The sequence below is a fragment of the Ambystoma mexicanum genome, chromosome 9 (genome assembly GCF_040938575.1).
Source record: "Ambystoma mexicanum isolate Mex_15411 chromosome 9, UKY_AmexF1_1, whole genome shotgun sequence".
Lineage (NCBI taxonomy): Eukaryota > Metazoa > Chordata > Amphibia > Caudata > Ambystomatidae > Ambystoma > Ambystoma mexicanum.
Window position 1 is genome coordinate 205,943 of NC_090931.1, and position 17,669 is coordinate 223,611.

General features: G+C 44.8%; 1 protein-coding gene across 1 annotated transcript in view; it reads left to right on the forward strand.

The window, feature by feature from the left end:
- The window catches only part of LOC138489558 (E3 ubiquitin-protein ligase TRIM39-like), a 456,265-nt gene that overhangs the window by 94,215 nt on the left and 344,381 nt on the right, over positions 1–17,669 (forward strand). Inside the window, exon 4 of the mRNA XM_069617283.1 lies at positions 14,419–14,649. Within this exon, the coding sequence (XP_069473384.1) occupies positions 14,419–14,649 (231 nt within the window). The remainder of the gene's footprint in view (positions 1–14,418; positions 14,650–17,669) is intronic.

The window sequence follows — 17,669 nt, forward strand, 5'->3', positions numbered from 1 at the left end:
AGCTGCGGCAGTAGAAAGAGCTCACATAGATCTATTGCCCAGAGAAAGAATGAATTTGTCTCCCAGGGTAACAAAAGGAGCATAGTGGGATAGCTTTGGCAGTAGAAAGAGCTCACATAGATTTATTGCACAGAGAAGGAATTAATGTGTCTCCCAGGGTAACAGAAGGAGCATAGTGGGATAGTTGTGGCAGTAAAAAGAGCTCACATAGATCTATTGCCCAGAGAAGGAATGAATGCATCTCCCAGGGTAACAGAAGGAACACAGTGGGATAGCTGCGGCAGTAGAAAGAGCTCATATAGATCTATTGCCCAGAGAAGGAATGAATGTGTCTCCCAGGGTAACAGAAGGAGCATAGTGGGATAGCTGTGGCAGTAGAAAGAGCTCACCTAGACATATTGCCCAGAGAAGGAATGAATGTGTCTCCCAGGGTAACAGAAGGAGCATAATGGGATAGCTGTGGCAGTAGAAAGAGCTCACATAGGTCTATTGCCCAGAGAAGGAAATAATGATGTCTGTATTCCCCAAGATAAGAGTCATTCATAACCAGCCCTGACCCCCTTGCAGCTACATGGGGATGCTTCTCTATCTCTCATAATCACAAGTAGACCAAGCACGATGTTGGCCCTTTGAGGAAAGGCATGTGTACACCATGGCGTGAAGTAAAATGCTAAGCTAGGGTTCTATAAATGATGCATCTGCCAGGGTATCCTTTCACATTATATACATGTCAACCCCCACCGGCACATATAGGCAACGTGGGCCACATCTACACATTCCCAGACAGCAAGTGGCTCAGGAACAGATAGAAGACAATTCCAACCTTCAAATCCAGTTACAGGTGTTTTTTTAGAGCAAAGAGGAAGAGGACAAGGAGAGGGAAGAAAAAAATACCAAGGAGTGCAAACCAGGCAGCAAACGAGTCGAAATTAGTAGTAAATTTGTCTAAAAAAATTCTTTTGAGTCAAGAAATTTGAACATTAGAGAAAGGCTTGAAATTTGTGCCGACTCATAGCACAAATAAGTTTCAGACCAAAATTGAGGTATACAAATTAATACGCAAACTTAAACTCAAGGCTTACTTTGCAGAAACAGCAAATGCACCAGTTCCTGAGACAACAGGAGAATACATGGAATTTAAACCTAAAAGTACTGTTTGTGCACCACTACATGTACCAGCCATAGACAGTTTTGAAAAAATGGTGATGAAGGATTTATCTCAGATTCAATTTAAAAATCCTAACAAATATAACTTAAACAGAGGAGAACTTTCACTAATTAAAAGCTTGTTTATGGACGATTCTATTACAATTCGGCCGGCAGACAAAGGTGGCGCCATTGTAATACAAGACACTGAAGAGTATCACAACGAATGCTTAAGACAATTGGCCGACAATAAGACGTACGCTGTATTAACACACAAACCCACCCTGGGGATAAAGAACGAGTTATGATTACTTTTGGATGAAGCATTGGAAAATCATTGGATTACAGAAAAAACCAAATCATATTTGTTCACCCCAAGATCCCACATTTGTATATTCTTCCCAAAATACACATACGAATGGAGAAACCCCCAGGAAGACCGATAGTGGCTGCAACAGAGAGTATCCTACAACCCCTGGGCACATACATAGATTATTTTTTGCAACCCATCGTTCAAGCGTGTTCCACATTTGTTAAGGACACTACTAATTTTTTACAAATACTAAACCAGATTGAACTAGAAGAACAAGACATTCTGTTTACCATCGATGTCGTATGTCTTTACACGAGCATTCCCCATGATCAGGGTCAAGAGGCAGTTCAGACCCTCTTGCTCCAAACGGGACAGATTGGAGCAAACAAAGAGTTTCTTATGATTCTACTAAAGTTAATACCTACGCATTCTTGCTTCGAGTACGATCACAAGTATTACAGACAAATATCTGGAACAGCCATGGGGGCAATCATGGTGCCAGCCTATGCGAACTGCTTCATGTACCAATTCGAAAGTAAAAATATCCTGGAAAAGACAAGATGGAAACCATATTTGAAAACTTGGGTTCGTTATATCGACGATATCTTCGGAATATGGTCAGGAGATAAGAAAGATTTGGATACTTTTCTAGCGTACTTGAATGGCATAGATATACGCTTGCAATTCACGCTAGAAATTGGGAACCCTAATATACACTATTTGGATGTACAAACAGTGATAAATGGAAACAAAACAAATACAACACTATATACAAAACAAACAGATCGAAACAATCCTCTCCACCGCATGAGCTTTCACCCACAAATATGTTACGCAATCTGCCGTTTGTACAAATGTTAAGGATTAAATGAATTGTCAGTGATCTAGAAGACTGTGAGAGACAATTAGAGCTACTTCAAGAATGATTGAAACAAAGAGACTACCTGCAAACAGATTTGCAAATGGCACGTGAAAAAACAGAGACACAGACACGAGATCAACTTCTCACTAAAAGAACAGATCGACAGAATACAGAACTAGTATTTATCACAACATATGCTATACAAAGTAAAAAAATCAAAGAAATAATCCAAGATAGATGGAGCAAACTAACAAGTGATACACGGATTAAAGATTTGTTTCCACAACCGCCAGTTTTTGCCTACAAAAAAAGCAATAACTAGTTAACACAAGAGGCAAGAACACCAACAGGAAACCAGATAAACACCCTGGCACCTACCCCTGTATGAGCTGTAACAATTGCAATAACGTGATGAAGGGGAACACAATAACGCACACAAAAACAGGAGCAAAAATTAAACTCAGGTACCATGCTACCTGCCTGTCAGAAAATGTAATTTATGCCATTAAGTGCCCTTGTGGTATCTACTACGTAGGGGAAACAGCACGCAAGATACGAGTGAGGATGAATGAACACAAATCATGTATCCGTAACAACAATTTGGGCCTCATTACACGGATGGCGGTAGGGATTTACCGGTACCGGTAAAATACTGGTACCGGTAAATCCCTACCGCCTTACTACGAGGTCCCTTTGCGGGTTGGGGGATTTAACGCCTGCTTTTTGCAGGCGTTAAAATCCAACCCGCTAAGGGACCTCACAGCTAATTATGGCACCGCAAAATTGCGGTGCTGTAATTAGTGCCTTCCCCATTCCCATAGAGCCCTATGGGGCAGAAATGGGAATGGGGAAGGGCAATGGCGGAAGGGGGATTTACCGCCCCTCCAACCTTGGAATGGGGCGGTAAATCCCCTTTCCGCCAAGGCGGTGCCGGTATTTTACCGGCATGAGCCATGGCGCTAATAGCGCCATGGCTCACCGCCTACAGGGTAATGAGGCCCTATGACCTCAGCAATAGCAAGACATTTCAAGGCGAATGGACATTCCATAACACAACTGAGGTTTGCAGTACTTAAGGTACAATCAACCAAAGGGTCCAACAAAGACATGAAGAAATGGAGGGCTCGCCAGGAAGCTTTCTGGATTGACAAATTAGACTCATTATCTCCAGATAGAATTAATGAGGAATTTGATTTAATTTGTTTTTTCTGACTTTACTTTAGCTACCATTGAATGATGTGAATTATGTCTAACCATATTCCTAACCACGTGGCTCTTTACACAACCATCCCAGCTATCGCCATTACAGGTGGACATTTCTTTTGACATTCCCTTGCACCTATACATCATGTTTGATGACACTAGCCACGAGCAACTAATAGTTTAAGTACAACTATATATGTATTTGAGATTAATATAATACGTATACATTAGTGCGATTCCGTGGTGAATCTAATAGTTAATTTAACTTACCTAGGTCCCTCCAACACACATTTGCAGTGTTGGGTTTCCCTAGGCAAATATATCCATTGGAGAATGAATATCACTGTATGGGCAGTAACAATGCACATGTGGACTTTTAATTTGCATATTTCAGTAATCTGGATGAGACGTATGCATATGAGAAAATATGTGGTAAATTCAATTATCCATGGTATTAATGAACACGCTCACTACACTGACCTTTTCTATTTATGCTCCCGCCCTTTTTTTGATCAGCAACTCGAGACCAACTGTATGATGTTATGTTTGTACTGATACGTCACGGGTTTGCTTGCAATCAGCACCCCGTGCGGCACAGAAGTTACATTAACGTTGCACACACGAGGATTTCTATTAAGGTCTTTTCACAGTAACACGAGCATCCACACAATTTAGGAACCGTGCATGCCATTTTCGTCTATTGTTTGACTTTAGTAGTCTTTTATGTTTTTTAGTACTTAGCGTCTACATTGGGGCTGGCTAAACGTACGGTCCTCACGTGTCATTATAGTTGAAGTATAACTGAGAATAATGCACTTTATACGTGCAGCACGGCTACCTCTAGGGTCCGTGTATGCACTACAACATGGCCGCCACGCTCTACCCATAGTCTCCCTCACCTACTGCAAGTCCTGCAGGAACATGTCCATGGGCACAATTTATATGGTAATACAGGCTCAGATATATATTGAGGTGGGAAGCCGCCATATTCCACCGGGGCAGGTCTTTCCTGGAATTGCCTAAAAGTGAAGCCATTGAGAGCACTCTAGATGTCAGGTCATGTAGACTGAAGAAGGATGGAGGGTGGGGGGAGTTTTGCTGTGGCCTTCATTGACATGAGGTTGCCTGTCTAAGCAACTGCTGTGCACATTGGACTGGCAAAAGAGATCTTGGAAACAGGGCCTGAGTGTAGGTGTGAAATGTGCTGCTGGGACTGAGTAATAGGCTTGTCAAGCTGCAGATCTCCCGGCATCTAGCAGGACAGAAGCTGTGCTCCTGGACACTTCAACCAGCAAGACATATGATGCCATATAGATTCTTCAATGTGTATGCTATGAATGACAAGGAGCCTGTCACAAAGAAAGAGAATGACTGTGTAATACAACTATGGCGTGGCAAGGAGCCTGTCACAAAGAGAGAGGATGACTGTGTAATACCACAATGGCGTGGCAAGGAGCCTGTCACAAAGAAAGAGAATGACTGTGTAATACCACTATGTCATGGCAAGGAGCCTGTCACAAAGAAAGATAATGACTGTGTAATACCACTATGGCATGGCAAGGAGTCTGTCACAAAGAAAGATAATGACTGTGTAATACCACTATGTCATGGCAAGGAGCCTGTAACAAAGAAAGAGAATGACTGTGTAATACCACTATGGCATGGCAAGGAGTCTGTCACAAAGAAAGATAATGACTGTGTAATACCACTATGGCATGGCAAGGAGTCTGTCACAAAGAAAGATAATGACTGTGTAATACCACTATGTCATGGCAAGGAGCCTGTCACAAAGAAAGATAATGACTGTGTAATACCACTATGGCATGGCAAGGAGTCTGTCACAAAGAAAGATAATGACTGTGTAATACCACTATGTCATGGCAAGGAGCCTGTAACAAAGAAAGAGAATGACTGTGTAATACCACTATGGCATGGCATGGAGCATGTAACAAAGAATGAGAATTACTGTGTAATACCTGTATGGCAAGGCAAGGAGCCTGCCACAAAGAAAGAGAATTGGCCTCATTATGACTTTGGAGGTAGCCATGGCGCTATTGGCGCTATGGCTGCCTCCAAAACCGTGTCCGGGTTCCCTGAATGGGGAAATACTGGGCCATTCCGAGTATGGAGGGCCCGGTACTTCCCCATTCAGGGAACCCGGACCTTCCCCATTCCCATTCGAGGCCCCCATAGGGCTCAATGGGAATGGGGAGGGAGCTAACAATGGGCCCATTACAAGAGGGCCCGTTGTTAGCTCCCTGGTTCCCTCGCGGGACCCGCTATGGACGTCTGGGTAAACCAGACGTCCACATCGGGTCCCGTGAGGGAACCTCGTAATAGTGTGGAATGCGTTTAACGGCACCGGCACCATTACCGGCGCCATTAAACACATTCTGAAATAGTTATAATGAGGCCTAATGACTGTGTAACACCACTATGGCATGGCAAGGAGCCTGTCACAAAGAAAGAGAATGACTGTGTAATACCACTATGGCATGGCATGGAGCATGTAACAAAGAAAGAGAATGACTGTGTAATACCACTATGGCGTGGCAAGGAGCCTAAAACAAAGACTACGTAATACAACTATGGCATGGCAAGGAGCCCGTAACAAAGAAAGAGAATGTTTGTGTAATACCACTATGGTGTGGCATGGAGCATATAACAAAGAGAATGACTGTGTAATACCACTATGGCGTGGCAAGGATCCTGTGACAAAGAAAGAGAAAGACTGTGCAATACCACTATGGCATGGCAAGGAGCTGTCACAAAGAAAGAGAATGACTGTGTAATACCACTATGGCATGGCAAGTAGCCTGTCACAAAGAAAGAGAATGGCTGTGTAATACCACTATGGCATGCAAGGAGCCTGTCACAAAGAAAGAGAATGACTGTGTAATACCACTATGGCATGGCAAGGAGCCTGTCACAAAGAAAGAGAATGACTGTGTAATACCACTATGGCGTGGCAAGGATCCTGTAACAAAGAAAGAGAAAGACTGTGCAATACAACTATGGCCTGGAAAGGAGCCTGTCACAAAGAAAGAGGATGAGTGTATAATACCACTATGGCGTGGCAAGGAGCCTGTAACAAAGAAAGAAAATGACTGTGTAATACCACTATGGCGTGGCAAGGAGCCTGTAACAAAGAAAGAAAATGACTGTGTAATACCACTATGGCATGACAAGCAGCCTGTCACAAAGAATGAGAATGACTGTGTAATACCACTATGGCATGGCACGGAGTCTGTCACAAAGAAAGAGAATGACTGTGTAATACCACTATGGCATGGCAAGGAGCCTGTCACAAAGAAAGAGAATGACTGTGTAATACCACTATGTCATGGCATGGATCATGTAACAAAGAAAGAGAATGACTGTGTAATACCACTATGGCGTGGCAAGGAGCCTAAAACAAAGTCTACGTAATACAACTATGGCATGGCAAGGAGCCCGTAACAAAGAAAGAGAATGTTTGTGTAATACCACTATGGTGTAGCATGGAGCATATAACAAATAGAATGACTGTGTAATACCACTATGGCGTGGCAAGGATCCTGTAACAAAGAAAGAGAAAGACTGTGCAATACCACTATGGCATGGCAAGGAGCCTGTCACAAAGAAAGAGAATGACTGTGTAATACCACTATGGCATGGCAAGTAGTCTGTCACAAAGAAAGAGAATGACTGTGTAATACCACTATGGCATGCAAGGAGCCTGTCACAAAGAAAGAGAATGACTGTGTAATACCACTATGGCATGGCAAGGAGCCTGTCACAAAGAAAGAGAATGACTGTGTAATACCACTATGGCGTGGCAAGGATCCTGTAACAAAGAAAGAGAAAGACTGTGCAATACAACTATGGCCTGGCAAGGAGCCTGTCACAAAGAAAGAGGATGACTGTGTAATACCACAATGGCGTGGTAAGGAGCCTGTCACATAGAAAGAGAATGAATGTATAATACCACTATGGCGTGGCAAGGAGCCTGTAACAAAGAAAAAAAATGACTCTGTAATATCACTATGGCATGACAAGCAGCCTGTCACAAAGAATGAGAATGACTGTGTAATACCACTATGGCATGGCAAGGAGCCTGTCACAAAGAAAGAGAATGACTGTGTAATACCACTATGTCATGGCAAGGAGTCTGTAACAAAGAAAGAGAATGACTGTAATACCACTATGGCATGGCATGGAGCATGTAAAGAAGAAAGAGAATGACTGTGTAATACCAGTATGGCAAGGGAAGGAGCCTGCCACAAAGAAAGAGAATGGGCCTCATTATGACTTTGGAGGTAGCCATGGCGCTATTGGCGCCATGGCTGCCTCCAAAACCGTTTTCGGGTTCCCTGAATGGGGAAATACCGGGCCATTCCGAGTATGGAGGGCCTGGTACTTCCCCATTCAGGGAACACGGACCCGGACCTTCCCCATTCCCATTCGAGCCCCCATAGGGCTCAATGGGAATGGGGAGGGAGCTAACAATGAGCCCATTACAAGAGGGCCCGTTGTTAGCTCCCTGGTTCCCTCGCGGGACCCGCTATGGACGTCTGGATAAACCAGACGTCCACATCGGGTCCCGCGAGGGAACCTCGTAATAGTGTGGAATGCGTTTAACAGCGCCGGCACCATTACCGGCGCAGTTAAACACATTCCGCAATAGTTACAATGGGCCTCATTACACGGAAGGCGGTAATCCAGGGTGCTATTAGCACCCTGGACCATGCCGGTAAATTACCGGCACCGCCTTGGCGGAAAGGGGATTTACCGCCCCATTCCAAGGTTGGAGGGGCGGTAAATCCCCCTTCCGCCATTGCCCTTCCCCATTCCCATTTCTGCCCCATAGGGCTCTATGGGAATGGGGAAGGCGCTAATTACGGCACCGCAATATTGCGGTGCCGTAATTAGCTCCGAGGTCCCTTAGCGGGTTGGTACTTAACGCCTGCAAGAAGCAGGCGTTGATTCCTCCAACCCGCAAAGGGACCTCGTAGTACGGCGGTAAGGGTTAACGGTCACCGTTGCCATTAACGGTGACCGTTAACCCTTACCGCCGTCCGTGTAATGAGGCCCAATGAGGCCTAATGACGGTGTAATACCACTATGGCATGGCAAGGAGCCTGTCACAAAGAAAGAGAATGACTGTGTAATACCACTATGGCATGGCATGGAGCATGTAACAAAGAAAGAGAATGACTGTGTAATACCACTATGGCGTGGCAAGGAGCCTAAAACAAAGACTGCGTAATACAACTATGGCATGGCAAGGAGCCCGTAACAAAGAAAGAGAATGTTTGTGTAATACCACTATGGTGTGGCATGGAGCATATAACAAAGAGAATGACTGTGTAATACCACTATGGTGTGGCAAGGATCCTGTAACAAAGAAAGAGAATGACTGTGTAATACCACTATGGCATGGCAAGGAGCCTGTCACAAAGAAAGAATGACTGTGTAATACCACTATGGCATGGCAAGGAGCCTGTCACAAAGAAAGAGAATGACTGTGTAATACCACTATGGCATGGCAAGGAGCCTGTCACAAAGAAAGAGAAAGACTGTGTAATACCACTATGGCATGGCAAGGAGCCTGTCACAAAGAAAGAGAATGACTGTGTAATACCACTATGGCGTGGCAAGGATCCTGTAACAAAGAAAGAGAAAGACTGTGCAATACAACTATGGCCTGGAAAGGAGCCTGTCACAAAGAAAGAGGATGACTGTGTAATACCACAATGGCGTGGCAAGGAGCCTGTCACATAGAAAGAGAATGAATGTATAATACCACTATGGCATGGCAAGGAGCCTGTAACAAAGAAAGAAAATGACTGTGTAATACCACTATGGCATGACAAGCAGCCTGTCACAAAGAATGAGAATGACTGTGTAATACCACTATGGCATGGCACGGAGTCTGTCACAAAGAAAGAGAATGACTGTGTAATACCACTATGGCATGGCAAGGAGCCTGTCACAAAGAAAGAGAATGACTGTGTAATACCACTATGTCATGGCATGGAGCATGTAACAAAGAAAGAGAATGACTGTGTAATACCACTATGGCGTGGCAAGGAGCCTAAAACAAAGACTGCGTAATACAACTATGGCATGGCAAGGAGCCCGTAACAAAGAAAGAGAATGTTTGTGTAATACCACTATGGTGTGGCATGGAGCATATAACAAAGAGAATGACTGTGTAATACCACTATGGTGTGGCAAGGATCCTGTAACAAAGAAAGAGAATGACTGTGTAATACCACTATGGCATGGCAAGGAGCCTGTCACAAAGAAAGAATGACTGTGTAATACCACTATGGCATGGCAAGGAGCCTGTCACAAAGAAAGAGAATGACTGTGTAATACCACTATGGCATGGCAAGGAGCCTGTCACAAAGAAAGAGAAAGACTGTGTAATACCACTATGGCATGGCAAGGAGCCTGTCACAAAGAAAGAGAATGACTGTGTAATACCACTATGGCGTGGCAAGGATCCTGTAACAAAGAAAGAGAAAGACTGTGCAATACAACTATGGCCTGGAAAGGAGCCTGTCACAAAGAAAGAGGATGACTGTGTAATACCACAATGGCGTGGCAAGGAGCCTGTCACATAGAAAGAGAATGAATGTATAATACCACTATGGCGTGGCAAGGAGCCTGTAACAAAGAAAGAAAATGACTGTGTAATACCACTATGGCATGACAAGCAGCCTGTCACAAAGAATGAGAATGACTGTGTAATACCACTATGGCATGGCACGGAGTCTGTCACAAAGAAAGAGAATGACTGTGTAATACCACTATGGCATGGCAAGGAGCCTGTCACAAAGAAAGAGAATGACTGTGTAATACCACTATGTCATGGCATGGAGCATGTAACAAAGAAAGAGAATGACTGTGTAATACCACTATGGCGTGGCAAGGAGCCTAAAACAAAGACTACGTAATACAACTATGGCATGGCAAGGAGCCCGTAACAAAGAAAGAGAATGTTTGTGTAATACCACTATGGTGTAGCATGGAGCATATAACAAATAGAATGACTGTGTAATACCACTATGGTGTGGCAAGGATCCTGTAACAAAGAAAGAGAAAGACTGTGCAATGCCACTATGGCATGGCAAGGAGCCTGTCACAAAGAAAGAGAATGACTGTGTAATACCACTATGGCATGGCAAGTAGTCTGTCACAAAGAAAGAGAATGACTGTGTAATACCACTATGGCATGCAAGGAGCCTGTCACAAAGAAAGAGAATGACTGTGCAATACAACTATGGCCTGGCAAGGAGCCTGTCACAAAGAAAGAGGATGACTGTGTAATACCACAATGGCGTGGTAAGTAGCCTGTCACATAGAAAGAGAATGAATGTATAATACCACTATGGCGTGGCAAGGAGCCTGTAACAAAGAAAAAAAATGACTCTGTAATATCACTATGGCATGACAAGCATCCTGTCACAAAGAATGAGAATGACTGTGTAATACCACTATGGCATGGCAAGGAGCCTGTCACAAAGAAAGAGAATGACTGTGTAATACCACTATGTCATGGCAAGGAGCCTGTAACAAAGACTGTGTAATCCCACTATGTTGTGGCAAGGAGCCTGTAACAAAGAAAGAGAATGACTGTAATACCACTATGGCATGGCATGGAGCATGTAACGAAGAAAGAGAATGACTGTGTAATACCAGTATGGCAAGGGAAGGAGCCTGCCACAAAGAAAGAGAATGGGCCTCATTATGACTTTGGAGGTAGCCATGGCGCTATTGGCGCCATGGCTGCCTCCAAAACCGTTTTCGGGTTCCCTGAATGGGGAAATACCGGGCCATTCCGAGTATGGAGGGCCTGGTACTTCCCCATTCAGGGAACACGGACCCGGACCTTCCCCATTCCCATTCGAGCCCCCATAGGGCTCAATGGGAATGGGGAGGGAGCTAACAATGAGCCCATTACAAGAGGGCCCGTTGTTAGCTCCCTGGTTCCCTCGCGGGACCCGCTATGGACGTCTGGATAAACCAGACGTCCACATCGGGTCCCGCGAGGGAACCTCGTAATAGTGTGGAATGCGTTTAACAGCGCCGGCACCATTACCGGCGCAGTTAAACACATTCCGCAATAGTTACAATGAGGCCGAATGACGGTGTAATACCACTATGGCATGGCAAGGAGCCTGTCACAAAGAAAGAGAATGACTGTGTAATACCACTATGGCATGGCATGGAGCATGTAACAAAGAAAGAGAATGACTGTGTAATACCACTATGGCTTGGCAAGGAGCCTAAAACAAAGACTGCGTAATACAACTATGGCATGGCAAGGAGCCCGTAACAAAGAAAGAGAATGTTTGTGTAATACCACTATGGTGTGGCATGGAGCATATAACAAAGAGAATGACTGTGTAATACCACTATGGTGTGGCAAGGATCCTGTAACAAAGAAAGAGAATGACTGTGTAATACCACTATGGCATGGCAAGGAGCCTGTCACAAAGAAAGAATGACTGTGTAATACCACTATGGCATGGCAAGGAGCCTGTCACAAAGAAAGAGAATGACTGTGTAATACCACTATGGCATGGCAAGGAGCCTGTCACAAAGAAAGAGAATGACTGTGTAATACCACTATGACATGGCAAGGAGCCTGTCACAAAGAAAGAGAATGACTGTGGAATACCACTATGGCATGGCAGGGAGCCTGTCACAAAGAAAGAGAATGACTGTGTAATACCACTATGGCATGGCAAGGAGCATGTAACAAAGAAAGAGAATGGCTGTGTAATACCACTATGACATGGCAAGGAGCCTGTCACAAAGAAAGAGAATGACTGTGGAATACCACTATGACATGGCAAGGAGCCTGTCACAAAGAAAGAGAATGACTGTGGAATACCACTATGGCATGGCAGGGAGCCTGTCACAAAGAAAGAGAATGACTGTGTAATACCACTATGGCATGGCAAGGAGCATGTAACAAAGAAAAAGAATGGCTGTGTAATACCACTATGGCATGGCAAGTAGTCTGTCACAAAGAAAGAGAATGACTGTGGAATACCACTATGGCATGGCAGGGAGCCTGTCACAAAGAAAGAGAATGACTGTGGAATACCACTAGAGCATGGCAGGGAGCCTGTCACATAGAAAGAGAATGAATGTATAATACCACTATGGTGTGGCAAGGAGCCTGAAACAAAGAAAAAAAATGACTGTGTAATATCACTATGGCATGACAAGCAGCCTGTCACAAAAAATGAGAATGACTGTGTAATACCACTATGGCATGGCAAGGAGTCTGTCACAAAGAAAGAGAATGACTGTGTAATATCACTATGGCATGACAAGCAGCCTGTCACAAAGAAAGAGAATGACTGTGTAATACCACTATGGCATGGCAAGGAGCCTGTCACAAAGAAAGAGAATGACTGTGTAATACCACTATAGCATGACAAGCAGCCTGTAACAAAGAAAGAAAATGACTGTGTAATACCACTATGGCATGACAAGCAGCCTGTCACAAAGAATGAGAATGACTGTGTAATACCACTATGGCATGGCACGGAGTCTGTCACAAAGAAAGAGAATGACTGTGTGATACCACTATGGCATGGCAAGGAGCCTGTCACAAAGAAAGAGAATGACTGTGTAATACCACTATGGCATGGCATGGAGCATGTAACAAAGAAAGAGAATGACTGTGTAATACCACTATGGCGTGGCAAGGAGCCTAAAACAAAGACTACGTAATACAACTATGGCATGGCAAGGAGCCCGTAACAAAGAAAGAGAATGTTTGTGTAATACCACTATGGTGTAGCATGGAGCATATAACAAATAGAATGACTGTGTAATACCACTATGGCATGGCAAGGAGCCTCTCACAAAGAAAGAGAATGACTGTGTAATACCACTATGGCATGGCAAGTAGTCTGTCACAAAGAAAGAGAATGGCTGTGTAATACCACTATGGCATGCAAGGAGCCTGTCACAAAGAAAGAGAATGACTGTGTAATACCACTATGGCATGGCAAGTAGTCTGTCACAAAGAAAGAGAATGACTGTGTAATACCACTATGGCATGCAAGGAGCCTGTCACAAAGAAAGAGAATGACTGTGTAATACCACTATGGCATGGCAAGGAGCCTGTCACAAAGAAAGAGAATGACTGTGTAATACCACTGTGGCGTGGCAAGGATCCTGTAACAAAGAAAGAGAAAGACTGTGCAATACAACTATGGCCTGGCAAGGAGCCTGTCACAAAGAAAGAGGATGACTGTGTAATACCACAATGGCGTAGCAAGGAGCCTGTCACATAGAAAGAGAATGAATGTATAATACCACTATGGTGTGGCAAGGAGCCTGTAACAAAGAAAAAAAATGACTGTGTAATACCACTATGGCATGGCAAGGAGCCTGTCACAAAGAAAGAGAATGACTGTGTAATACCACTATGGCGTGAGTCAACACTGAACAAGAGAAAGAGGACAGAGGGGAATGAAGGGAGAGAAGGTGGAGACCATGAGACTGTGAGAAAGGTCTATAGTGACATGAAAGGGAAAAACAAGAGGAAGAGCGTGAAGAAAAATGGGGAATAAGAGTGACTGGTTCTTATGGGCTTCCAGGTGGTGGCATGCTTGGCATGCCTGCAGCCTGCAGGAATCAGCGCAGCGGGAAGATGGAGTTTAATCATGAAGGCCGGAAGTGGAGAAATTGCCCCTTAGAGGGACAAGCCTGGGTGGGGTTCATTGATGTTCGTGAAATAAATAAGCAAGTTTTATATACAACACTAATGAGCTGGGCCCAGTAGAATCCCATATCCAATAACCACTGTTTTCTTGTGTCTTTGGCTTGATAAATATTACATTTTGCTAAAGCAGTTCTCGTTCCTTGTTCTTTTTCTAAGGTAAAATTCAACGGTGAAAGGGAGAAAATCATTAAGGAGTTTGACACAATGGAGGAATTAATGAAAACTGAGAAAAATAATCTCAACATCAGCCTAGAAAGGCAAAAAAAGAAGATTCTGCATAAAGTCCGGAGGAAAGTAGCTCAGCTACCAACACATGGAACCCCACTCAGAAACCTGATGAGAGAGATAGAAGGGAAGTGCCAGGAGTCAGGCCTGGAGTTCCTGAAGGTGAGGCAAAGATTGGAAAACCATTAGCTGCGCCCAGCATATTCTACACCAATGTGTGTGTGTCTCTCTCTCTCTCTCTCTCTCTCCCTCTCTCTCTCCCTCTCTTTCTCTCTCTCCCTCCAACCTTCTCTCTCCCTCTCTCTCCCCTCTCTCTCCCTCTCTTTCTCTCTCTCTCTCTCCCTCCAACCTTCTCTCTCCCCTCTCTCTCTCTATCCCTCTCTCTCTCTATCTCTCACTTCCTCTCTCTCCCTCCCCTCTATCTCTCTCTCTTCCTTTCTCTACTTTCCACTCCCTCTGCCTCTCTCCCCCTTCTCTCTCTCTCTCTCTCTCTCTCTCTGTCTCTCTCTCTCTCTCTCCCTCCAACTTTCTCTCCCCCTCTCTCTCTATCCCTCTCTCTATCTCTCTCTCACTTCCTCTCTCTCCCTCCCTCTCTCTCACTTTCTTCCCTTCTCTACCTTCCACTCTCTCTGTCTTCCCTCCTCTCTCTCTCTCCCTCCAACTTTCTCTCCCCCTCTCTCTCCCTCTCTCTCTCTCTCTCTCATTGTGTCCCTCTCTCTCCCCCCTTCCTCTAGCCCCTCTCTTTCTCTCTTCCTCTCTCATTCTCTCTCTTCCTCTCTCGCTTTCTCTCTCTCCCGCTCTCCCTTTCTTTCTCTCTCTCTCTTTCTCTTTTTCTCTCTTTCCCTCTCTTTTGCTCTGTCTTTCTCTCTCTATCCCTCTCTTTCTCTCTTTCTTCCTCGTTCTCTCTCATTCTCTCTCTCTTACTCTCCCATCCTGTCTCATTCTTTCTCTCTCGCTCTCTCTCTTCCTCTCCCATTCTCTCACGTTCTCTCTCTCTTTCTCGTTTTCTCTCTTTCTCGCTCTCTCTCTATTGCTATCTCTCTCTCTTTCTATCCCTCTTTTTGCACTCTCTCGCTTTCTCCCTCTCCCTCTCCATCTCTCTCTCTTTCTCTTTTGCTCTCTTTCCCTCTCTTTTGCTCTGTCTTTCTCTCTCTCTCTATCCCTCTCTTTTGCACTCTCTCTCTGTTCCCCTCTGCTCTTTCCTTTGTCTCCACCTCTCTCTCTCTGCCCATTCTTTCTGTCTCACTCTTTGTCTCCTTGTTTCTGCCTCACTCTACCTCTGTGCTATCTTTCCTTCTGTCTCACTTGTTCTTTGTCTCTCTGTGAGCAAGGGTCTTGTTATCAAGTGCGGATTGATAAGAGCACCTAGGCACTTGCTGACAGTGCAGCCAAAGGAAGAACTTCCACCTTGAAAGGGCAGGGCCCTGTGATTTCTCATATTCAGCCTCGAACAGGAATATCTGCAAGCAAGGACACCTGCGATGTGTGGTTGGCCTGGTAGTCAGCGACATATTGTCATTGCATGTGTCCTACAGGAATGTCACCACAACACTGAGGGTGCATTGTCCATATTGTAAAGGCGAGGGGGACATGGATATCTTCTCTAGGGGGTGCTGGGGTTCTGATAGCCCTGGTAAGGGGACCGGGGGTCAGGCGACTTGTTTTCTATAGGCTTTCTCATCTTTAGGGTTTGTGTCTACTGTAGAAAGTGCATGGATTCAGCAGCTCAATGAGCCAATCAGTAGCTAGCTGCAACATCAAACATTGACAAGATGCCCACTGAGCAAAGAGGTCACTGCTTCCAATCTGAGTGCAACATGTTCTAAGAATGAAGTATATTTCGAGACAAAGGGCCTGATCACGACTTCGGCGGTAACGCTAACGCTATTAGCGTGGGGGCTATTAGCGCGACCGCCATAGCCCCCGGCGTTAATAGCGCGGGATCACGAGTTGGGCGAACTTGGAAGTCCCCATTCCCCATTGAACCCATTCGGGAATGCCCCATTCCCCATTGGGCGCAATGGGGAAAATTCGCGATCTTACCGCCGGCGGATTTCCCACCGGCGGTAATAGCGCGAATTTTCGGCGGATTTCCCCCCAGCCAAGAGCTGGGGCGAAATCTGCCAAAGCCCTGATTCGGCGGACCCTTAAATCCGGCGGTAATAGCGCTACCGCCGGATTTAAGAGTTACCGCCGAGGTCGTGATCAGGGCCAAAATCATGTGTCTTTTAGCAAAAAAAAAACATGCAAATAAAGAAATGAACTCTACCAGAATTGTAATCTGATTCTTAAACGTCTACAATGCTCAGAGATAATAGCGACTTCCAGTATATTTTATAGTGTTAATACGAATGATAACACTTCTCTTACTGAGACCAGCCCTTTATCAAAACTTAGAATCCCCATCTTGATATATATAATCCAAAATTGTTTGTTTGTGGATTTGTGACTTGGCCAAACGTTGAAGTATGGGAGGTGAAGGCATATGAGAGGCGTAAGGCGAAGGTCTATGGGAGGCAAAGGTGAGGCGTATGGGTGGTGAATGCACCTGAGAGGCAAAGGTAAAGGATTCTAGAAGTTTCCAAATTGTTGCTATATATAGAGGTGCGACAGGCATTTCTGTCACTCTCTTACGAATAGTGCTACTGTGTTATTTCACAAGTGGTTGTGTGGACAAGCAACCCTTGCTGCTTAAAATGATTATGTCAGTGAAATTAATAATCAGATTCAGGATATGCTTCCGGACACAGTTACTGAGTACAACTCAATCGATACAATGGTGTATACCGACGAAGTCCTAAACTAGCCAACAGAATTCCTCAACTCACTCGACCCCCCGGGAATGCCACCACATCCCCTGCATTCCACTAATTCTGAAAAACGTGTGAGAAACCTGCGGGTACTCTCACTCCTACTCCCCCCGTATCCTCTTCTCAGGTGGCCAGGGAAAAGCCATCGCTTTTGAATCCTGAACCTGGGGTTGGAGAAGCAAGGGAGGATCACCTGGGTGGAGGGTCCTTAGGGATTGGGAGTGGGGTACCCACAGGCGAGACATGGTAGCCCCCTTTCCCTATTGAAAACAAACCTAACCCTCCCCCTGCCTTTATAGACAATTGTACAACATCTCCCCTCCCTTTTCCACACTTTAGCTATAGCAGTACTGGGAAGAGGAAGAGGTGATT